We start from the raw sequence: 23,787 nt of genomic DNA, 5'->3' as shown, positions 1-23,787 counted from the left end.
TCTGACTCTTGGACCCTTGGCTTCCGGACTCCCATTCCTGCTCCCACCCCGCCGTCTTGCCCCTGGTCCCAACATCCTCAACCGGGACTTCGACTGCCCGTAAACCAGACCGTGACACCCTGTGTAAGATGTTTACAGGTCTATTCCAAAACTATTACTGCAGTGTAAATTCTATCCTTTAATAATGTGACGTCCTAAACTATTAACTATTTGCACTGAAATCTTGACTAACATAGCAAGAAGAAACACAGAGCTCATTTGGCATTATGTGGCCACATTATGCAGCTGACACATAATGTCAGCCTCTTCTCTTGCCCTCTTTTGCAGCAAACCATATGTAGCAGTTACATCCTAGCCGACAAAGTATGATTATGGTCTGTCCTACAAACCAAACTTGCAAAATATGGTTCAACTCCTTCAGAGGTGTCTTGGACAGTGGCTTGGTTGATATGACATGTAGTGCCAAATCATGGTTTTCTGTAAAACAGATGAACCTGATTGTATTATGCAAAGAAAAGAAAGCCAAAACATGCATTTATATAATGCCAAGCAAAGATTTAGTTTTGCATTCCATGTGATCAGAACTGCTATTCAATAGAGGGCTCTGAAGACTGAAGGAGCTGGAATTGTGTGCTGTTTTCATTTATAGACACATGGCCTTTTACTTCAGCCTTTAGAGTTCTTTGTGTGAAAGAACTCTTAGAAAATTTGCAAGGCAGGTCTGGGAGCCCATAATTTAATCTGAAGTCAGGGCACCTTGTAAATGCAGCACACATTAAACATAGATTATGTGCACCAAACCCTGCAGGTCCTGCGGCAAGACTGTGCTCAGTTATGCTGCAACGCTGAGCTCCAGGGCTATTCAGTAACCTTTAATTTCAGTGGAATCATTCAAACCACTGCAGTGCAGAGGGGAACTCTCTAACCTATGCACTCCAGTCCAGAGAAAGATAGAATAAATGTGACTTGGCTGCAAGGTATTAAAATTAAATTCAAACAGCCAGGACAAGTGAAAACCATCTAGGACTTGACTGCAGTGGTAAAATGCTTCACATACTGAGGAAAGTTGAACTGCAAAACACGTCCTATGCATCCATTTTAGTTATTGATATGAGGAAACAGTATTTTTATACAAAAATATACCCTGTTAACAAGCAGTACAAATATTTCATATAAAATATTTGAAGTTACACCAAAACACATAGTTTATGATTATCCCTATGACTGAACTAGCATAACTATTTTCTGGGAACAATTCCATAACATAACCAAATTTAGCTTGAATCTGCGATTCTGCTTACAAACCCAGCCACAGAAAATACACATGGATAGTGAATTATGGTGCAACCTTTCATCACTCATGTAGATAGGGGATCACATTTTAGTGGATTCCTGCACACATAAATTGAATCTAATTTAGGACAGAGACTTAACAGAAAACATCCTGATAAAATGTTCTGTTATCTCAATGAAGACAACCCTGAAAGAAGATAATACTGACAGTCCAGTGTCACTAGACAAGTCATAAACCTGGCAGTTTTATAGGGAGTAATGGTTCCCTCTAGTGCTCTGATGCAGGATAGCATTTTACAATCAAGCTATATTCACCAAGATTGGGAAACTGTTTGGAACACATGTTCCATGATGATGCTACAATTTAGGAGCTTCCTACAAAGACATGCTACTGGGGATGCTTCATTTACAAATAAAATACAATTTTAAAGATCAAAAGCAGAAAGGCTAACAAACCAACCGAAAATACCAGCTCTTCTTCTACCAAGGAATGATGTGGAATTTATGTGTTAGAAGAAACACTATTTAAAAATAGGCTGGGAGATTGTGAGCTTGCTCTTGGCCAGAGGTCTAAACTGTTCCCTTGCAGAGGGCTCCCCTCCCCAATCACTCCATCCGTTTCCGCTATTCTCCTATCTCCCCTCCCTTCTCTCCCTCTGGTATCTACTACTCATTAGGCCTAGGGCTCTGAATTGCCTAGTTCTGACACCGGGCATAGTATTAATACTCTACTTGGCCTCAATGGGATTAAGAGAGTAAATTTTAACCACAATAATGAAGCAGAAAGTATAGAAATGATATTGCCATGTATGTGAAGAAACGCTGGTGCCAGCATACCTAACACATGAACAGACTTGCTGCCCTATAAAATATTTACAAAATGGAACTCCTGACGGAGACTTACCACAATTAGGAAAACGACAATGACCAATACAGCATTAATCCAGAACAGATTCAAAAACCACACAAATAAATTCTTGCTGCAAGCCTCGTCTGGTTCCCATTGCAGTGGCGGATTTTCGGGTCTCAAATTTCAGCAGTACCCTGTGCGACACCAAAATACTGCACCCACCCACCCCTCCTCTTGCTCTCATTCTAATAATAGTTGCGGCATCCTCTGGAATGCCCCCGAAGTTCCATGCCCAGTATGACTGAACACGCTGCGCTCCCCTATATCCGCCTCTGAACATATAGCCAGGCAAAATTTGGCTGGGTGAATCCAAATCCAGATGCATCAGGGTAGTAATGAAGTGAGAATCCAGTCATGAGGAAAGAAAACAATAAATTCCACTACAGCACATATAGGAAACCACCATACTGAATGTTTGATTGTTCACCAAAAGCTATAGAACACTGAATGGCATTTGGAATGGAAAGTTGTGTGACGACTTTGGCTTGCTACAAGCCCCTAATAGCTTATACTTAGTATGCTAGAAGGAGGCTTGCTAGCTGGCTTGTATAGTGAACACACAAGAACTCCTATTAGGAAGTAAAGCTATACTGCAACATTTTGCTGCAATTCCCACTTGTTTCTATTAATGGTAACTGAAACAGTGTCTGATTTGATGCATAGAGGGAACAGAAGGACTGGTAAAGGGAGCAAACAAAATATGTGGATTTCTTGCCATGTGCGGATTAATACTGCTAAAACTAGCACCTTTTCAGGGCGCCAAAGGACAATGACAATCAGCATACTTCACAGAGCAAAAGCTACACTTACTCCCATCTCTTGGCATTTAACAGAAGACACTTGCAGAATTTTGCACTAACTGAAGCTCCTGAGACAGCTCATAGCTCATATTACTATCATCAAACCCTGAAATTTAAAAGCATCTATCTTTTCTAAAAGGGAAAAACAATATGCACAGTAGATATAATTGACAGTTGTTCTAGAAACTATAGCAACCTGCTTATTGAAAACCAAGGCAAGGTCCAGTATGATATCGAAGCTGGTCACCCATCAATTATTAGCATTTTACACATACTAACTGCTACACCACATTTGCTCTCAGAAAATTGGATCCAGACATAGCCATGCTTAAACCAACTGAAATCAATGATACTTAAGTAAATGGTGACTTAAGTCCCACTGATCTTAATAGGTCTACTCTAAGTAGATGGCTACATCTGGATCTAACTCCCAGAGGCCTAGTGTGGTGCTGTGGTTAGAATAAGGATAGCCCACAAATCCCATCAGCTTCTAATGCCCAGGTTAGAATGCTGTACTTGGCACCAAGGAGGCCCAAGTTCAAATCTTGCTCAGCCATGAAGTCCACTGGGCCCTTGTCCAGTCACTCCTGTGCACTCTCTCTTTGCCTAAGCTCCCCAAGGGTAGTTACATGGATATTACCAATGCTAGTGGTGAAGGGCTCTTATCCAGCCCTCTGAGCTCCATGAAAGGTAAATAGAATAATGTAATAAGGGAATGAAAGCAGTAAGTGTTGGAATTCTGCAAACAGTACTTTGCTCGTCTGTAAATGGTACCTCCACCCTCAAATGCACTGCATTGAAGCAGCTTGTTTCAGGACAAACAAATAAAAAAAGATTACCGGTATGTCACTCAGTCAAACTTTCAATAGCCTGGTTTGCACACCACAGTAAGCCGACTATGTCTTCCCATGATTGCATAAATGTGCTGGAAGAGATCATACCACAACCTAGCCCTCTTAGCTTAGGTTTGGCTTAGTATGTAGTCCGAACCTGGTTTCATGGCTTACCTTTCTCCTTCTTAAGTAGGAGTTGTAGCCAAGGTTCATTCTTGGCTACAGGTCATGGTTACTGAGGAGAAAGTCTAACCAGAAACCCGTTTGGGTCACACACTAAAAATACTGGGAAAGAGACACAAAGCAGGTGCAATCTCCTACCCACATGTCCACAGGCCAAAATCTAAAATTGTCTCACGTACTATTCACCGCCCCAATGCAGCATTGTCCACAAGCACGGCAAAACCAAATCATGGCTTTCGACACATCAACACCATATGTTAAAACAAGGGGCTTCCTCTCCCGCAAGAATTCTGGGAACTGCAGTTCATTCCTCCCAGAGCCACAATTCCCAGCATCCTTGACAAAGTAGAGTTCCCAGGATTCCTTGGGGGAAATCATATGCTCTAAAGAGACGGTGGGGGTGTGACCAGCTACAGGGCATTTGATTGCTTGTTGGGAGGGACAGTGGTTCAATGAAGTAGTAGTCCAGGATACATATATCCTTTCCCCCCTGACAGGGACTCAACGCAGCTTACACAATCCCATCCCCTCACACATTTTTATGTTTACAACAACCTTGTGAGGTAGGTTAAGCAGAGAGGTCATAATTGGCTCAAGGTGACAGGTGCGTCTGTATAAATGAGGTACATGGGTGTGGTAAGATCGAATGGCAAAAGAATCTTCCTGGTGTAGAAGAGAAGGTCCCTATCTTCATCAGAGAAATGTTGGAGGGTACGCTACCATGACGGAGGGTTCGTCCACATTGAGGTCCAGCTCCAAGGGCCTTCTAGCAGTTCCCTCCCTGCGAGAAGTGAGGTTACAGGGAACAAGGCAGGGGGCTTCTTTGTAGTGGCAGCTGCCCTGTGGAACACCCTCCCATCAGACGTCAAGGAAATAAATAATTACAGTCGTACTTTGGTTATCGAACGCCCTGGAACTCAGATGTTTTGGCTCCCAATTGTTCTGGTTTCTGAACGTTCTTTTGAAACCTGAACATCTGCCACAGCTTCCGCAGCTTTTGATTGGCTGCAGGAGCTTTGGTTTTCAAACGTTTTGGAAGTCGAACATGTTGAATGGTCACTTTAAAATGTGAAGGTTCATTATTATTTCACAAGTTGTGTATGTCTTTAAGGGCCAGGGCCAGGGCAAATAACGAGACCCAGTCTTACAGCTGTGAAACTGAAATATACTCAGAGTCGCAAAGTGATTTCATGCTCTTTATTCACCTCATAGTGGTGAGGAGGAATGAATGAATGTCCGCTCAAAGTATCTGCTTTATATACATTATTTACACAATGGGCTGCACATGATTGGTTAATTCCGGAATTCTACTGTAAGCCAATCAGGTTGTGGATTCGCTTCTATCTGGAGAATGATTGGGTGGTTCCTGCCAACCAATCATACTGCTGCATTGTTCTAGGATCAATCAGACTGCTGCATTCTGAATCCTATTGTTCTAGGACCAATCAGACTGCTGCGTTTTGGATCCTATTGTTCTAGGACCAATCAGACTGCTGCAGTTTGGATCCTATTCAACTCAGTACATAACAGAAAACACAGCAGGTGCTGCTGAGTTGTGTTAATCAAGCTGTGTCAGCAATTGGGTATAGTATATAAGGAGCAGCACCTAGCTCTCCCATTACCCTGGGGGGTGGGTGGATGGTTGGGTGATGTTTGTTGTTGTTTAGTGTAAAAGGAGTTTTTGTTTTTGTTATTAAAACCTTTGTTAAAGCTATTTTTGAGTTCCTGGTTATGCATGGTCTCCCCAACAAGCTCTCTGCAGCGCTACTATACTGCAAAAAGCCAACAGAACAGACTTCCAGAACGGATTCCGTTTGACTTCCAAGGTACAACTGTATACAGAAATCCCTGCCAACCAATTCTCAGAAGAGAATGGATACATAAACATATATATATATGTATCCATTACATGGGACAAAAAGGACAGGTTGCCACGGTCTGTCTAAATTTGAGACTTTTAAGCAAATTATCATACAAACTGGTAGGGGATTTTTCTTAGAGGGGTTGTTCATTGGTCAGAAAAATGGAATAGGAGCTTGTAAGAAATTGGTTTTCAAACGTTTTGGAAGTTTGGACTTCTGGAACGGATTCTGTTCAACTTCCAAGGTATGACTGTATCTGACTTTTTGAAGATATCTGATGTTTAATGTTTTGTCGTGTTTTTAACTGTTGGGAGCTGCCCAGAGTGGCTAGATGAGCGAAGTACAAGTAATTATTATTATTATTATTACTGTATTATTCCACTTGCCCAGTGCTTAGAAAGGAGTTTTTCCTTTGTCCCATTGCTCACTACAAAATCTGAACAAACTTCAATCCTCAGAAGAAGAAGAACGATTTAGGGTTTTTTTCCCCCTTTGGGGGAAAAAGGAAGGAAAACTTCCCAAGTAACTGTCTAGTTACAGTGGTACCTTGGTTCTCAAACGCCTTAGTTCTCAAAAGCCAAAAATCCACAAGTGTTCCAGTTTTTGAATGTTTTTCAGAAGCCAAACATCCAATACTGTTGTCAGCTATTGTTTCTGGGGCACCCGCACCAATCAGAAGCTGCGCCTTGGTTTTCAAACATTTCGGAAGTCAAACTGACTTCTAGAACAGATTTAAGTTTGGCACTTTTGTTTTTGCTATTTTGAAGGAAGGTGAGGACAGGTGACCTCACCTAGGCCCGAAGTCACCCCCCACCAAAGCAGGCTCAAAGCTTCTCAGAGCTTTTCAAAATTATTTTCTCAGCAGCTAAGCATCAGAAACATTCCGCTCTGCTGTAACAAAGGTAGAGAACAGTCCATTGTTTCTCAGGCCTTTCTGATGCCTTCTGGCCTTGCTAAAGAACCACATTGCAACTTGCTTTCTGTCCGGGAACCATGCCAGAACAAGAGATTGAAACCTATCTGAACATGCTGAAACCCCTTTCCTGGGAAGGGTGCCAAGAGTCCACAATAGTCCCAAGACAGCTTTCTGTTCATGCTCAGAGGAACTCATGGGCAGGAGTCCTGAGGGAGGAGAGAGGAGGGAACTGGAAAGGGGTATATATGCTTGTGCACATGACTGTGAACTTCGTTCATGCTTTTTGTGACTTATCACACTTGCTCCTTCTACCAGTTCATGGATGGTAGAAATAAAAGCCTTTTCTCCGAAACTATTCCTTGAGTGTCTGTTGACTCCCACTTCCCTTTCCCAGGCGCAATATTTTTCCCACCCGAGGGCAAAGCCTCATAAGGCTACAATTTATTTTGCATTTTTGAGGCTTTTTTGGTTAATTTGTTTTGTCACTGCATGGAACCCAGTTCGGCTACTGACTGATTGTGTGACTGTGGAAATGGATAAAGGCCCACAAGCAATGACTATCATCAGTGCATGTAAGAATTTTTTAAAAAAAAAATCATCTACAATACTATCTTTATTTTATAGTACAGTATATTGTTTATTGCTTTCATTTTATGGATCAATCGTCTCTAGATCGCAAAATTCATGTTAAATTTCTGTTTTAGTTTGTTTTTTTTAAAGTCTGGAACAGGTTAATCTGTTTTGCATTACTTTCTATGGGAAAGCGTGCCTTGGTTTTGGAACCCTTTGGTTTTGGAATGGACTTCCAGAATAGATTAAGTTTCAGAACCAAATTACCAGGGCCGGATTTAGGTTTGACGAGGCCGGATTTAGGTTTGACTGAAAGTAATAGGGCCCTTTATATGTCCAGCTCTCCTTTGTCAACAACAAATTGTCGCTTTTTTGTGTTGAATATATGCTATATGGTAATTTAGGTACCCAATAGGGATCTAAAGCCATTTGCCACATAACAAAATATGTATTTTATCAAAGTAATTGTTGAACTGAAATACAATTAAGTATGTTAATAGTGATTGGGGGGGCAAGAGAGTGGGGCTCTAAGAAGCTACAGCTTGTTTAGCTTATACGGCACTGAAGGTACCACTGTATTCGCTTACTTCGAAACATGGTCCTGCCGCTCCTGAGGTGAGGCTCACCTGACGCGCCTCACGCGCCTTTTCCCGCCTTCATCCTCTTAACCGTTAAAACAACCGTTAAAACGCTCCTGCCGCGGCACGCGCTGCAACGCTCTCCCTAACGCGCACGCGCACAACACGCGGCTCCCTTCTCGCTTCCCCACTCGCCCCCCGCACTATTCTCCCGCTTTCCACTGTTGGCTGTCACCGCCTGGCGGAAGCCCCGCCCGCTGGGCTCCGACCGTCACTTCCGCCCGCTCGGCTCCGCAGCTCCAATATGGCGGCGCCCTGTGGCTCCTCACAGCTCTCAGCCGCCGAGCCGCCGCTGAAGATCCCCAAGATGGAGGTGCTGTCTCCCGGCTCTCCCGGGGCCCTCAGCGACGGCAACCCTAGCCTCTCCGACCCTTCCACGCCCAGCGGCGCTTCCCCGCTAGGCCCCGCCGGGCCGGGCTCCGTGGCCGCGGCTACCTCGGCGGGGACTGGGGCCGGCTCGGGGGGCGGCGGCGGCGGCGGGGGCCGCGGCGGGGCCTCCCCGTCCGTCTCCTTCTCGCCCGGAGGCACAGCCACGGCGGCCGCCTGCCGAGGCGTGTCATGGACGCCGGCCGAGACCAACGCGCTGATCGCCGTGTGGGGCAACGAGCGGCTGGTGGAGGCGCGGTACCAGCAGTTGGAGGGCGCCGGCACCGTGTTCGGCAGCAAGGCCCCCGGGCCCGCCATGTACGAGCGGGTCTCCCGGGCCCTGGCCGAGCTGGGCTACGAGCGGACACCGTCCCAGTGCCGCGAGCGCATCAAGGTACGGAGCGCAGCCGCTTGCCCAGCAAGTGATGCTCGAGAGAGGAGGAGGAGGAGGAGGAGGTACCTGGGCGTTCCCTGAAAAGGGTGGCTCATAGCTTGGGGACTTCTCCATGTGGTTGGTTGGCTGGCGGGCCGCTTCTTCCTTGGAAATCCCAGCGCACTTAAGTCTTGGCCGAGGAAAGAATTTGCCCTTCCTTCGGGCTTGCTTTGTAAGCCTTCGGTTGATTCTCCAGGGAGCTTTTGACAGCCAACAAAACTCATCCCCTAGTGCCCGTTTTGGTTTTGTCATTCTCTGGTCCGTTGCGACCAACTAAATTAGCTTTAGTGTGGGGCTGGGGACAGTCCATTTATTGCTTTCTTGGACTTAATTGGGGTCAAGAAATCACATGTAATCAACTCCTCATTAAAAGGAGAAAACAAGGCAGCACCATCTTATCCAGCAATGCAAGCAGTTGAATGAATATTTTTTTTGGTCTGATTCCTAAAGATTTTGTGAGGTTGGCAAGGCCACAGGCTATTATTTTATCTTCTTTTCCTTCAAGAGCAGGATGCTCCCTTTACGAAAGAGTTCCCACGCTGAGTTCCCACTTTCTGAGTTATCTGCCACAGGCAGCAGGACTCCAATGAATCACAGGCAGCACAGCTCTAGATATGAGAAGCAAGGCTGAGAGTTGTTCTTCCAGAAGATAAGATTCCGCAGCTTGAAAAATATTAGGAACTGGTTCAATTTGGATTCCTGTGTTTTCTGTACAGTTTAGCAGACCAAATTTATATTGGTGGTTGTGTGCCATAATGGTGACGAGCAATATTCAGTGGTAGCTTTATCTGTTCAAGTATAGTAAATGTTTTCTAAATGACAGGTTTGTTTGAGGACTTGGTTTAGTTTTGTTCATGGTATTTGGACATTAGTTTTATTATGCGGCATTAAAAAGGGATATTAGTAGTGAATGTGTTGAAGGATGTTTGCTTTTGGAAAGCAAGTGGACAAATTCATGTGGAATGCCAGTAGAACTCAAAGCAAAAATGTCTCAAGCAAATTAAATCTCATGCAAGTCAAATCATCTGTTTCCATTTTCTGCCAGGTTACAAGAGTACATATTGCTTTTTAAAAAATGAATATTATTTATGTTTCTGTTTAGTTGAGTGACTTTTTAGCTGAACGGCAGCATCTTATGGAGTAAGTATTGTTGTGAATTGGTGCGGGGAAGTAGGTTGTGAGTCCTTTCTAATTCCTGAATCCAACAAGGAATCAAATTTCTAGAATAGCTAGACAAGTTTTTTGGTAATGTCTTCCTAAGTGTGGGTCCTTAAGGTAACAAAGGAAGTGGCTCTGTGCCAGCGGCAAAATGGGTGGGCCCCCATCCCTTAACTGTATTAGAAAGATAAAGGCCAGAGTTGAAGGGTGTGAGCTAAAAACAGGAGGCTGCAGTCTGGGTAATATAGATTCCTAGTTTAGTGGTTGTCTTCTCTGGGAATGTGGTATCTGACAAATCAGAGTTAACCAGCATAAGAAGCATGTAGTTTTCCTTATTTTTCAGTGTGAGAATAAATGGTTCTGAATAATGAAATTTGTTAGTGACTGGAGTGAAACTTTGTTGGTTCAGTTAATAGTTTTTCTTATTAGGTGGGAAAGGTAGCAGGAATTAGTATAATGGCAAATTAAATTTGCTCATATTCCCAAGTTTTCTCATTTTCCTCTTCACTCTGACTAATATTGAAGAGGATGCCATTTTAACTGACTTAACTTGTATTTTGCTTATTTTGAGTCAGTGCTGCTGAATATAAGTTTCCTTTAATTTTAACCTGTTGCTATTAATACTAAGATAAGGGGAGGGTGTCTGGTGCTGTCAGCTTTGTTAGTGAAAACCACATGTGTGATCATGGAAGTGATACAGGAGCAGCAGCAGCAGCACATATCCTGGGATGCTGTATTTGGGCCGTTTCGTCATCCACCCACCAACCCACAGCCTTTTGTACAGGCAGTGCAACTGTTCTGTGGGCACAGAGCGGTCACCTTTATCAGACAAGTATTAATCTTTATGACAGTTTGTATGTTGCCCCATAACACAAAGTTGTCTAGGTCAGGGGTTCCCAAACTGTTCCAGACTACCAGTAGTTGCAAGTGTGTCTGAAAATATAATTAAAAATCATGCAGCTGCTAGCACAGTGCATTACAATTGCTATAACAGGCAGAAAACCAGTAAGCAATTTTCAAGTGGTTCATGGGGAAATCTTTCTAGATGCCTTACAGTAAATAAATAGAAAACAGTGAAAATGCACCTACTAAACCATTAGAACTGCTTTTTAAAATATATTTTATGGTTTTGTTTTTGGTCTTCGATTTGGTTTTGATTTTTTTATTTTGTATTAATGTTTGTATTTTGTAAGTTGCTTTGGGTCACTTTTTGTGAAAAGGTGACAAAAAATGCAAGAATAATATACAAATAAATACAAATAATACAATATACAAATAATATACACCAAATCCAAAAGCTATGTAGAGACAATAGACCTCTCCATACTGGGTACCCTCAATGTTGAAGACATTTTTTAAAAGGGGGTAGAGAAACAACAACCCCAGACTAAGTTATTTAAAAGCCTGGATGAGCAGAAAGGTCTTAACCTAGCACCCAAAAGACCATAAAGATGAAGCTGAGTGGGCCTCTCTGAGGAAGGTTATTCCATGAGTAGGATGCTGTTACTGAAAAGGCAATTTTCCAGGTGGTTACCTACATCACTTCATTTGATGGGGGCATCCAGAGCAGGGCCTCTGTAGGGGATCTTAAGGTTTTGATAGATACGTATGGAAGAAAGCAATCTGTTGGGTAGCCTAGTCCCAAGCACTTTAATTTCACGTTGGAGCATCCTCTAGACAGCCTGCCCTTAAGAACTTACATGATTCTTTTAAGCATCACAAGATTGCTGTAAGTGGGCTACTCTCATGCAAGAGTCAGAAATTGTTTAAAGCCAGTAAGTAGTGCATGTGGTAAACGTGCAAAGCTGGTTAAGCAGTTATGCCCTGCAAGGAGGAAGTGCTTTCAGAATAAGTGTTTATTCAGACCAGTTATAGCAAGTTGTAGGACAGAACCATAAAGGATTAAAATGGTTGTAGGAATTAAATGACAGAGTAAACATCCAGAAGAATTACATGAAATTATGATTGGTAGGCAAGCAATAAAATCAGTCTCTAACAACTGAAGATTTTCCAGAAGAGGAAGGCATTCATACTGTGATGGAAGGCTAATGTTTGTTTATGATATTTGTATGCCACTTAGGAGGTAAGATAAACCTCCCTGGCGGGAGGGGGGGAGTTCCAAGGTCTGGGTGCAGTAACAGAAAAAGTCCCTTCTTCCTGTTCCTGTTCAAACAATTTAGGTTTCAAACTGTCAAGAGGGCCTCCAAAGATGAATAGTTAGGCAGGCTCATGTGGGGAAAGGCAGTCTGTCCCAGAAAGTATAAAGGTATGTATCTAGAAGAGCATTTAATGATATGGGCTCTCTTCTCTGTAACCTGAAGTGGTGGCACGCCTTTATGGCTTTAAGGCAGATTGTCAATTTGAATCAATTATCTTGACTCTGGTATAACCATTACGTGTGAGCAATTTTTGATGCTGGCATTCATTTTGCACCTTTGTAACTTTAGCCAGGGCAGGTTGGAAGAGGTCACATGTATTTTGGCAGGTGGCCTAATCCTACTATATTTTTATATTGTTTTACTTGCATGCTATATTGATACAATATTGACTAATCCAAAACAGGATTGCTTAGTTTGATTCAGATGAAATTAAAAGTTTCCCTTTCATGTTTTTGATACCAGTTGCCACATTGATGCAGGCCCAATAATGCTGGCTGGAAGCTGTGTTCTCTAGGGAAGGGAGTAATGTTTGATTTGTTGTATCACTGGTACCCGCTATAGTTGAAGAACTTGAGTGACCAGCTGCCTTAGCCAGCTTGCAATCTACATTGTGGAAAGCATTGGATAAAGTAATTAAATTTCCTTAAAGTAATTAAACAGCATCATACAGCTTCCACTGAAAAAAATAATTCTATCTCCAAATACCTTGCCCAGTTGTCAATATAATTTAAAGCCCGTTACGTATGAATGTATACTTGCTTAAACTTGCTTAACACAATGGTCATACAATCTTACAGAAAATTGTAGAGTTGGAAGGAACCATGAAGGTCATCTCGTTCAACCCCCTGCAATGCAGGAAACGTTTGCCCAACTTGGAGCTTGAACCCACAACCCTGAGATTAAGAGTCTCATGCTCTACCAACTGAGCTATATGTTTTTAACAAAGGAGAGAAATTCAGAAGATTCTACTTATATATGAGCAGTTATACTTCCTTTTACTTGTCTATTATGAGTTTTAAGGCTGCAATCCTAAAAGCAACTTCTTCTTGTTGTTGTTCAGTCGTTTAGTCGTGTCCGACTCTTCGTGACCCCATGGACCAGAGCACGCCAGGCACTCCTATCTTCCACTGCCTCCCGCAGCTTGGTCAAACTCGTGTTCATAGCTTCGAGAACACTGTCCAACCATCTCGTCCTCCGTTGTCCCCTTCTCCTTGTGCCCTCCATCTTTCCCAACATCAGGGTCTTTTCCAGGGAGTCTTCTCTTCTCATGAGGTGGCCAAAGTATTGGAACCTCAGCTTCAGGATCTGTCCTTCCAGTGAGCACTCAGGGCTGATTTCCTTAAGAATGGATATGTTTGATCTTCTTGCAGTCCATGGGACTCTCAAGAGTCTCCTCCAGCACCATAATTCAAAAGCATAAATTCTTCGGCCATCAGCCTTCTTTATGGTCCAGCTCTCACTTCCATACATCACTACGGGGAAAACCATAGCTTTAACTATATGGACCTTTGTCGGCAAGGTGATGTCTCTGTTTTTTAAGATGCTGTCTGGGTTTGTCATTGCTTTTCTCCCAAGAAGCAGGCATCTTTTAATTTTGTGACTGCTGTCACTATCTGCCTTGTTGCTATGCCGTGCAGGGCCACCCAAGACGGAAAGGTCATAGTGGAGAGTTTTAACCAAACCTGGAGCAGGAACCGGCAAGCCACTACAGTATCCCTGCCAAGAAAACTCGATGGACAAAAGCACTTATCTGAGTATAAATACTATTGTACTTGATGAAACTTACTTCTGAGAAGACATGCATAGGATTGCACTGCAGATCGGTGTCTGTCTACAGGCTTTGTTGAGTAGATCTTCAGCCATTGTTTGAGATGGCACCCAACTGTTCTAAACAATTTCAACAAGAGCATCAAATGGAGCTATTAAACTATTCCTAATGTATGCAGATTTGAAATAATTATAATGTAACTGAAAAGTTCTAAGTTTCTGGTGATCAATGCTTCATTTTTTAATGAAAGACATAGAAAGCTAATGAGTTAGATCAGTGAAATGGTTTTACATGGTACATTTATGCCTCTGCTTTTCACAAAGAAAGTGCTAAAAAGTTCTACAGAAACAAATTGATGCTGCAGAGCAAGTCAGCAGTTAATGAGCTGACATTTCTTTTTAGAAAGAAAGAAAGAAAGACTTGATTAGCATGCATGTGCTGTATAAATATTTGGGAAAGGAAGGACTTTAAAATTCTAAAGAACTCTTTTTAAAAATAGAAAATGGCATGACACCATTGAAAGGAGCTAAAGATGGACAAGCTTGGATGAATAATAAGGTTCAACTTTGTTTTAAAAGCTCTTGATCACTTTCATTCTCAAAGTCAAAATATGTTTAAATCAAGCAACATGCTTCATAACTTGTAGCAGAAATTTACTGGCCTGGGCTACACTGGAAGTGAAAACAAGTTTGTCCTTAATGTGTTAATTTGATCATCTTTCTCCTTTTGAATAAAGCAGCATCTACTGGAATCATGAAGTATATATTGGACCGCTATTACCTATTCAGCTATGTAATGAGTGAGCAGCATTAATCTAGATCTTGGGCAACTTCTTTGATGAGCCTTTGAAATGTCTGTAATATGAAAATACACTGCTTAGTTACTTTATATAACGGTTTGCCAAGTTAATCTCATTATCTAATACCTGATTTATTATCATCATTTGTTTTTCTAGATATAACTTTCCTCCTTTTGCCCGGAATAATGAAAGGGATTCATTTTCAAAGGAATTAGTGGTACTGAGGTACACAAATTGGGTACTTGGGGCTTGTCTGCATACAGCAAGAGTGTTTCAGGACATGTGATTTCATTTTGGTCTGTCTTGCGGAGCATATGCAGATTCACTTTGTAGAACGTAATTATTTCTGAGGAAGCAAAAGATCACATGAATATTCTAGTAGGAATTGAACTGAACCAAACTGGCATCAAACATGGTTGCTCAAATGAGTTGCAACTTTCTATTTGTGCTTTTGTCTAGGTGAATCGATTTTGAAGGTGGAACAGCTGGTAGGGTAGGGTAGGAGGCGGCAAAGGGTAGAATAAGCTGGGGGGGCACTTAATTCTGACTTGTGCTTTTGTGCTCACATGGTGCGCACACCAGTAGTGTACCTGTTTCCCTGGATTTTAGTAGGTAGGCTGTGTTAAAATAGTTCTGAATGCTCAGTAGGATTGCTGCTAGTCAGGATTCTTTGTTGGTATTGAAACAAGCAGCGAGAAAATACCTGGAAATGCTAAATTGAGCCCCAAATATTTGAAGAAGTGTTTGTGAATGCTAGGACTCCCAAAAGACCTCAGTAGATCAAATTAAGACTTCTTGGCTAATTGTGCTAGATGAACTGTTTGTTTTAGCTTGACATTTAATAAAAGCGTTTATTATCTCTAATGAACTCATATTAGTGTCTCCTATAATACTCTGCTGCTTAGCTAGAGAATCAACTCATTGTCACACAGTTAAGCAACAGTATAGGGATTTTGGTGGGTTTAGTTCTGTTGACTTCCCAGTGGGATTAAGTACTGAAAGAATTCCCCCACACCTGTAAGCAGATTGTGAAACTTGCTGGAAAATATCAGAAAAGTGTGCAAAAGCACTAAACAGAAGGCTAGAAACACTTCAAATATATTTAGCCTTTTTCCTTTCTAAAAGAAAGAGAAAATGTTCTCCCTGTCTTTTTCTCCCTGTCTTTACATCTCCAGAGTTAGCAGTATGAAATTAACATTATGAAACTTACCATTCTTAGGACCAGTATGGTGTGTTAAGCAGCACATTTTGTGTGTCATCAAAGGGCAATATATTGTTAGTTGCATTTTTACTTCCGAGGAGGAGGAGGAGGTGCTTGTGGGATTTTCTATATTAAGTGTCCTTGGGTACTCTATCCCTTGAGATGGGAGGGGGAGCGCAAGTTGCTGCCCTGCCTTAAGCAGCAAAATAACATGATTTCAGCTCCTGGGATTCCAAATATGCATTAGGGCACTGATTAACTCTTCTCTGCATGATTAAGAAATGAGCATCAGCATTGTCACTGGGGCGATAGGAGAAGCTGGCAAAGTGACACTTTATAAGAATAAAAATTCAAAGTGGTTGGGAGACAAGAGTGTATTACGGTGCTTGAGTTACTGAATTTCTTCAAATCCTTACAGCTTTTGCCCTTCCTGTTTTATTTTTTCTGTCAATGGAGCATACTTGCTCTTGCAAACAGGGTGCCCTGTGATGCGGTGTGTGGTCAGTTTTCTGCCTATAGCCCGCTCTTTACATCAGACTATGTTAATAGGTACAGATGTAAGGTTTTCCAAAGAACAGGTGTTGTATGCAGCTGGAAATCAGGAAGGAAGACCCAGAAGGAAGTATTTGTAAAGCTTTATGCTTGCTGCTGCTGTGTAATGCATACTGCTTGCAGCCAAAGTGTAAGAATGAAAGAGGCCAAAACCTGAGTGAAGCTTGGTGTATAAGATGCTTCAGAATCTAGGGCAGACTGTTGGGTTTAATGTTTTATTATTAGACCTGACCATCGTAGTACTGTGTGTTATGATATTTGAGCGTGGGAGTTCAGAGTATTATTGATTTCACCTCTTTTAAATTTCAGCAGCTTCCCAAGAGACAGAGTGAGTTAGTAAGGATGCAAAATATGTAAGTAATATATTTTACTAGCTAAAGAGTTTAGGCCAACATTTTTTTAAAACTTCTTAAATGTTTTCTTTTTGGAGTAAGGGATGATCCAACTGTCTGCTTTTGGTGACTCCTGTTTCTCTCTCTTTCTCTCTCCCTTCCCTTAATCTTCTCCAAACTATGGGCACAACAGTAGCTGTTCTTTCTCCTCCCTTTGTAAAGGTGTACATCTTATGGGCTTGTTGGTATCTTACTGGGATTTAGTTCTGCATAATACAGCAAGTTTGGGGGCTAAGAAGGGAAAGCCCTTGGTAGTAGACAAGAACCAGTAAAAACTGATGTCTTAAAACGATGATCACTTAGATGCGCTGTGCTCTTGAGGCAAATATACAAATGAAAGTGCTGTATGCTGGAAACTTTAAATGGCTGCAAGAGTTCAACCTGGCTTTAAAGCTACTTGGTAGCATCCTGCTTTGGTTAAAAATAGTAAAATATATATGGTAGAGCTTTGCTCAGCCAAAGTTAGAGATTAAATAAAATTGTGTAGCTTATTTAGAAGTCTTGGTAAGCTAGTTTACACTGACCAGGTGCCTTCTGTCTTTCAGACTCTTCGCAGGTGCTACAGCCGGGTAAAAGAGCATGGCGTTGGGAAAAGGAAAAGCAGTTACACCTTTGAACAGCTGGAGCAGGTGTTTGGTCAAGGAGGATGGGACTCTCAACCCTGCCAGCCTGTGCTTATCAATAGCAGTGGCCTATACCAAGAGTTGGAGTCAGACGGCAGCACTATGGAGGAATATTCGCAGGACGAATGGGGGAACCACAGTCAGGACCTTCATTGCTACCAGTCAGGAGACCAAGAGTTAGGTATGAAATACTAGTCTTCGTCATTGCTAACTATAATTCTACTGCTGCCATATATGCTGCTTGTTGCCATTGTGTATCTTGATGAAGAGGTTTAAATCATCTCATTATAAATAAGGAAAATGGAATGCACAGAGGAGGACTGCTGTACTTCTTTGGCCAGTTTGGTTCATTCTGTCTCCCTCTCTCTGCCTGTGTAGGCTTAACACAGGCTTCCTCAAACTCGGCCCTCCAGGTGTTTTGAGACTACAATTCCCATCATCCCTGACCACTGGTCCTGCTAGCTAGGGATCGTGGGAGTTGTAGGCCAAAAACATCTAAAGGGCTGAGTTTGAGGAAGCCTGGCTTAACACTTGCTTCCCTACTGGCCACTGTACCCACAAGCTCTCAGGAACACTCCCCCACCCCCGTTTCTAGAAAATAGCTCACACATGAGAAACAAAAGCTGCAGCATTTGAGAGTTTCAAACAGTGCATTTAGATATTGCAAGTTTCCCTATGTTTTGCTGATTGTTATTTTCCTTATAGTTATGGATGCACGTGGGTGTTTTTACAGAAATGTTTTTTCTGTTTGATGTTACTTGAAATAAGAATTGGTGGTACACAGGAAATCTAAATCAGATGCAAAGGTTTGTTATATGCAATCTTCAAATATAAGCAGGGCAGAATTGCCTTATGTAAATATTCAATAAAGTGACCTTCTGGCTTGATTCTTGGTATTATTCTTAAGAAGAGTGTGATTCTCTAATCTGTACATAATGCTGAATAAATCTAACTTTTATTGCACTTTTAAGTGCTATTTAAATATATGTCAGGACGTTTAAATTTAAAAAGTAGCAAGTTTTTGTTTTTAACAATTATTTGTAACCCAATCTTTCAGATGAAATGCCTGCTATGAAGAAATCATTGAAGATAAAACAGGAATCTTCTGAAGAATCCCAGTGAGTAATTTATGAGTGTCCTACCTGGGAATCTCTGACAGTAGTTGATTTTAGAATGAGGGCATCTAAAACTTCAGACAATAACTATAAAGTTCTTCAAGCTTTCTCTGTTCAGAACTCGTTCGTATAAAATGGGTCTTTAACCTCTGTAACACATAACAGCCATCAGCCGCGTGTATATTGCCCACTGAAATCCAGACACTGGTCTATGTAATGTTCTTACTTTAAATTTTTATTTCCCACCCCATTTTATTTCTCAAGTTCAGGTAGATGATGGAGAGTCAAGTTGACATTCACCAAATTACTTGTTTGCCAATGATACTCTTATCCTGTCCAGTTCAAAATTTGAGCCACTCAGAGTAGCTAACCCACATTAAAAATATAGTTATAACAGTTATTTGGTTGGTAACTGTGAGAACACGATACTGGATGGGCCATTGGCCTGATCCTGCAAGCTATTATACCTTTTATTAGAATAAAAGCAAACACGCTACAGATAAAATTTGACAGAAGGAGGGAAGCAGCAGAATCAACTAACATCCAGGTTAAAGGCCTGATTTCTCTTTCTCTGTTGTACACCCCCACCCCCCTCTCTCTCTCTGACACACAAAATCCATTCGGGTAGAAATAGAATGTCATTTGGGCCAATCATATCTTCTGAGGCAGGGAATTTTTGAAAGCTGAGTGCTCACAACTGGGAGAGGTTTCATGTAGTCGCAGCAATAGACCTTCAAATGGGAGAGCAACACACAAGCAGGATTATCCAGATAACTTCATTGGGCAGGCAGGATTGTACAATAAGAGAAGATCCTTTAGGTATTCTGGTCTCATCCATTAATAGCCAGCACTTGAATTGCACCTGGAAGTAAACTGGCGGCCAGTGCAGTTAATACAAGTCTAGTAACCCATGCTACTGCAAAGTCTTGCTTGGAAGGAATAATTTTCTGGAAATATTAAAAAGAGATTATGAGAAGAGCATATTTTTGTGTTGTGCACAGTCCTGGCTTCCAAAATCTGCTTGTTCCCTAGGAACATGACATGTGCAACCCTGTTTTTCCAGGGTGACTCCGGACCACCTTTATTATCTAAGTAGCAGTTTGTAGGATTGTGTCATCGTGTGTGATTGACTCTGTTGAATGCAGCTACTTGGAAATTCCTGTTTTCATGCCCTGGAATGCTTGCCAGACACAGTAGTCTTCATATGGGTGGGTTTATCAGGCAGCGCACAGCCATTTAAATCAGTAATACACCAGTTAGAGGTCTCCCCACACCAAAGAGGGTAACTACTAGTTAGGTCTCAGTACACCTTTGAAATAATTTGGCAAAGACAGGTTAAGCTGCTGAATAAGCCAAGATAATTGTACTTGTAACAAACTTTTGGAAAGATGTTAGATCACTATGTGGGACTCAAACCCATGACGATGAGATGAAGAGTCTCAGGCTCTACCAACTGAGCTATCTAGAGGTCAAACCTGGGACTTTCTCCATGCCCTGCCTCTGAGCTTTCTTTGAATTATGCTAGATAACACTAGGACCATTTTAAATGGTGCATTTAGAATTATTGTGGTGATTAAGGCACCACCACAGTTCTCCACAGTGTATAAGCTTTACTGGCCAGAAAATGCCTTTGGAGGAAGCCGGTCAGGTTAGTTATATGAAATTATATTCAAAAAGATCCAGGGCAACATTTTTAATTTCTGTAGCTACTATATGTGTTTCCAGGGCCAGATGTTCTTGCAAAGGGGTCAAACTTTTTTAGCAGGGAGCCGGTCCACAGTCCCTCAGACCTTGTGGGGGGCCGGACTATATTTTGAAAAAAGAAGAACAAAAAATCCCTATGCCCCACAAATAATCCAGAGATGCATTTTAAATAAAAGGACACATTCTACTCATGTAAAAACATGCTGATTCCCGGACCGTCCATGGGCCAGATTTAAAAGGCGATTGGGCCACACCCGGCCCCCGGGCCTTAGTTTGCCTACCCATGTTCTTGCATATGAAAGTTGGTGTTTAAAACTTATACCTCTTCTTGTGCTCTTCTAAACTAAGGTTACCAGATTTTTTTCAATGAATCCAGGGACACTTTTCAACTTCAATGGATTTTGTATGGGGACTGATTTGTAAATCCAGGGACTGTCCCTGGGAAACGGGGATGTCTGGTAACCTTATTCTAAACCCCTTGATTGCCTGCCTTAAACCTTACACTTTGTTTTTTTCTTTTTCTTTAAGGAAGCGTGATATGATGCAGAATATTGTACAGATCTTGGAATCCGTCCAGTTAAAATGGGAATTATTTCAGAGCTGGACAGACTTCTCTAGGCTGCATCTTTCTAACAAACTGGCCATTTTTGGCATTGGCTACAACACACGGTGGAAGGAGGATATCCGCTACCACTATGCGGAGATTAGTTCCCAAGTCCCCCTTGGCAAGCGGCTCCGGGAATATTTCAACTCGGAGAAACCAGAGGGCAGGATCATAATGACCAGGGTACAGAAAATGAACTGGAAGAACGTTTACTACAAATTCCTAGAGATCACTATTAGCGAAGCCAGGTGCCTAGAGCTTCACATGGAGATTGACTGGATTCCTATTGCTCACTCTAAGCCAACAGGTGGAAATATCGTACAGTATTTATTACCTGGGGGTATTCCCAAGAGCCCTGGTCTGTATGCCATTGGTTATGAAGATTGTCATGAGAAACTACAGTCTCCTGATCATGAGGGCGTCAGCCAAGACCCTGAAAATGAGACACTGGGGGAAGCAGATATGCCCCTGTCACAAGCGTCGCTCAAAGTCGAGATGGAATCCACCCGAATAATATATTGTTACCTTGGTATTGCCGAGGTTAGAACTCTTCAGCAGTGCTTGTTCTTACATTTTCAAGCAAACACCAAAACCTTCAGCAAAGAGTGGGTTGGAATCAATGGCTTTTTATCTCAAAACTGTATTGTAGACCCAGGAATTTCTCCCAAGTCCATCTACATCAAATTTGTAGAAGTAGAGAGGGACTTCCTTTCTGCTGGCTCTTTGGTAGAGTGTCTGGAAAAAGCCATTGGATACCCCTTGAAATTTAACAACTGAATTTCGTCCTTCATAAGGATTGCAGGTTTGACTCTTCTGTGGCATTGGGGCGTCTTACAGAATCTTGCAGTACAGGACTGGGCGAAATAAGCCTTCCTGAATGAACTTGAACAAAAAAAAGACACTTGCGAATGATTTTACAAAATGCTTATCCCAAGTCAGTAAAATATACAGCTTACTTGCCTTGGGCCAGTTAGCTGGTTTTGTAAAGAGAAGACTCTGAAAGGGAGCCTGTAAATACAATGACTGTTGGTACATTCCACGTTGGACAAACGTACACTTTGCGTTTCATATGAAAAAGCTGTTTTCCACAATGTCTCATTTTTACACATCTTGTCTCTATAAGTGTTATTACAGTTATGTAATAAATAAGCAATAGATAATGGCAAGTTTAAACTTGGAGTCACTTGAGACTGTTTTTCAGTGCCACCCTTTGCTCCTCTTGTATATAATTTAGCATTTCACTTTTTTCACCCATCAAGTGTTTTTTACTATTTCCAACCAGTGTTGCCTGCAAAAACTTCTGTTTCTGTGATGTATCCCACTTTACTAGTAGTGTTGCCATATCAACTTTTTTTTTTTTGGTTTTGGTTATTTTATTTTATTTTTTTACATTAAAGGAATCCCTGGCATTTTTAAACAAATTTAGTTCGCCTCTTTATGTGGCAGTGAAAGTAACTCAACTGCTGGGATGCATTTTGCCATACCATGCTTTTATCAAATACAATCAAAGCTGTGAGAAAGGGGTGGGAGGTGGGGAGGGGAAAGTTATGGACCAGGGGAGTAAGCCTTTTTAATGCCTCATCAAAATGTGACTATATAAGCCCCATTACGCTGCTGGCAAGGTCCGGCTTTTTAAAAGTTCTTTTTTTAAAAACCTCATTGATCAGTGGAAGTTGTGGCATACAATGAATGTGTCAGTCCAAATAAAAACAAACAAACATGTGAGTTTTCAGAAATGTGTTTCTTACTCGGTGGTGTCTCCCTGGACATAGAAATGATCTTGACAGTTATTTATGCTCCATCATCCCTCACACCTGGCACAAAGCAAGAATGCCTGTACTTTCAGAAGGTAAGGATGTAAATACCTTTGATAGGATGTCTGTGGGTTCAAGGTACCATCACTGTGTTTCTGAAAACAAACTGAACTTGTAAGTTACAAAGCACTAGAGCTTGGTTCAGAATTGCCCTTTATTCTTGAATTACGGGTCTGTGGAAATTTGTGGTAACTTCTAACAGAGAGATGCAAGAACTGGTTGATATTTTGTTGTTGTTTAGTTGTTTAGTCGTTTCCGACTCTCCGTGACCCCATGGACCAGAGCACGCCAGGCACTCCTGTCTTCCACTGCCTCCCGCAGTTTGGTCAAACTCATGTTCGTAGCTTCGAGAACACTGTCCCACCATCTCATCCTCTGTCTTCCCCTTCTCCTTGTGCCCTCCATCTTTCCCAACATCAGGGTCTTTTCCAGGGAGTCTTCTCTTCTCATGAGGTGGCCAGAGTATTGGAGCCTCAGTTTCACGATCTGTCCTTCCAGTGAGCACTCAGGGCTGATTTCCTTAAGAATGGATACGTTTGATCTTCTTGCAGTCCATGGGACTCTCAAGAGTCTCCTCCAGCACCATAATTCAAAAGCATCAAGTCTTCGGCGATTAGCCTTCTTTATGGTCCAGCTCTCACTCCCATACATCGCTACTGGGAAAAGCATAGCTTTTACTATACGGACCTTTGTTGGTAAGGTGATGTCTCTACTAATACCGCTTTTAAAAAGCACATGTAGACATACAACATTTTTCTAGTATCAGCAGTGAGGGATCAGCATGGAGCATGAAATCTTGCACTTTTCTGGGGTTGTACGTAGCCAGAATTTCCAGTCATAGTTCTCTTCTGAGTTGTGTTGGCACTTGGTACATCACCTCTTTTTAATAGAAAGACATTCTCCATTACTGAGGAATAGGATACCTGAACACTCCAGACCTGGAAAGAGAGGCACATTGCTTCCTTACCTGCGAATGAAATCACAACTCTGTCTTCCTGCTTTATTTCTCTACCCAAAAGACTGGAGAAATTGATTTTGGGGGTAAGTTTCCTGTTGGAGTGTCACATGGATAAAGCCCAGTGTTTTGTTCCTAC

General features: G+C 41.9%; 2 protein-coding genes across 9 annotated transcripts in view; one reads left to right on the top strand and one right to left on the bottom strand.

Annotated features, from left to right (window-relative positions):
- Nucleotides 1–8,120, bottom strand: part of LOC308463861 (uncharacterized protein) — a 74,089-nt gene extending 65,969 nt beyond the window's left edge. For 6 of the 8 annotated variants that reach the window (XR_013979738.1, XR_013979739.1, XR_013979740.1 and 3 more), the window contains exon 1: nucleotides 7,955–8,120. Coding sequence is in view for 1 of the 8 variants with exons in the window: in XM_080982676.1 (XP_080838802.1) it covers nucleotides 7,955–7,964 (10 nt within the window). In the remaining 7 variants the exon portion in view is untranslated. The remainder of the gene's footprint in view (nucleotides 1–7,954) is intronic. The other 2 variants (XR_013979743.1, XR_013979744.1) reach the window with 2 other exon arrangements.
- Nucleotides 8,121–8,221: 101 nt separating this feature from the next.
- Nucleotides 8,222–22,601, top strand: MSANTD2 (Myb/SANT DNA binding domain containing 2). The gene is given in 6 exon segments (XM_080982463.1): nucleotides 8,222–8,765; nucleotides 16,751–16,781; nucleotides 16,784–16,794; nucleotides 17,379–17,637; nucleotides 18,514–18,574; nucleotides 20,804–22,601. Coding segments are annotated over 6 exon segments (1,731 nt in total). The 5' UTR covers nucleotides 8,222–8,249; the 3' UTR covers nucleotides 21,657–22,601.
- The last annotated feature ends 1,186 nt before the right edge of the window (nucleotides 22,602–23,787 follow it).

The sequence above is a fragment of the Podarcis pityusensis genome (genome assembly GCF_964106645.2).
Source record: "Podarcis pityusensis genome assembly, chromosome: 15".
Lineage (NCBI taxonomy): Eukaryota > Metazoa > Chordata > Lepidosauria > Squamata > Lacertidae > Podarcis > Podarcis pityusensis.
This window is presented reverse-complemented; position numbering and strand designations above follow the sequence as displayed.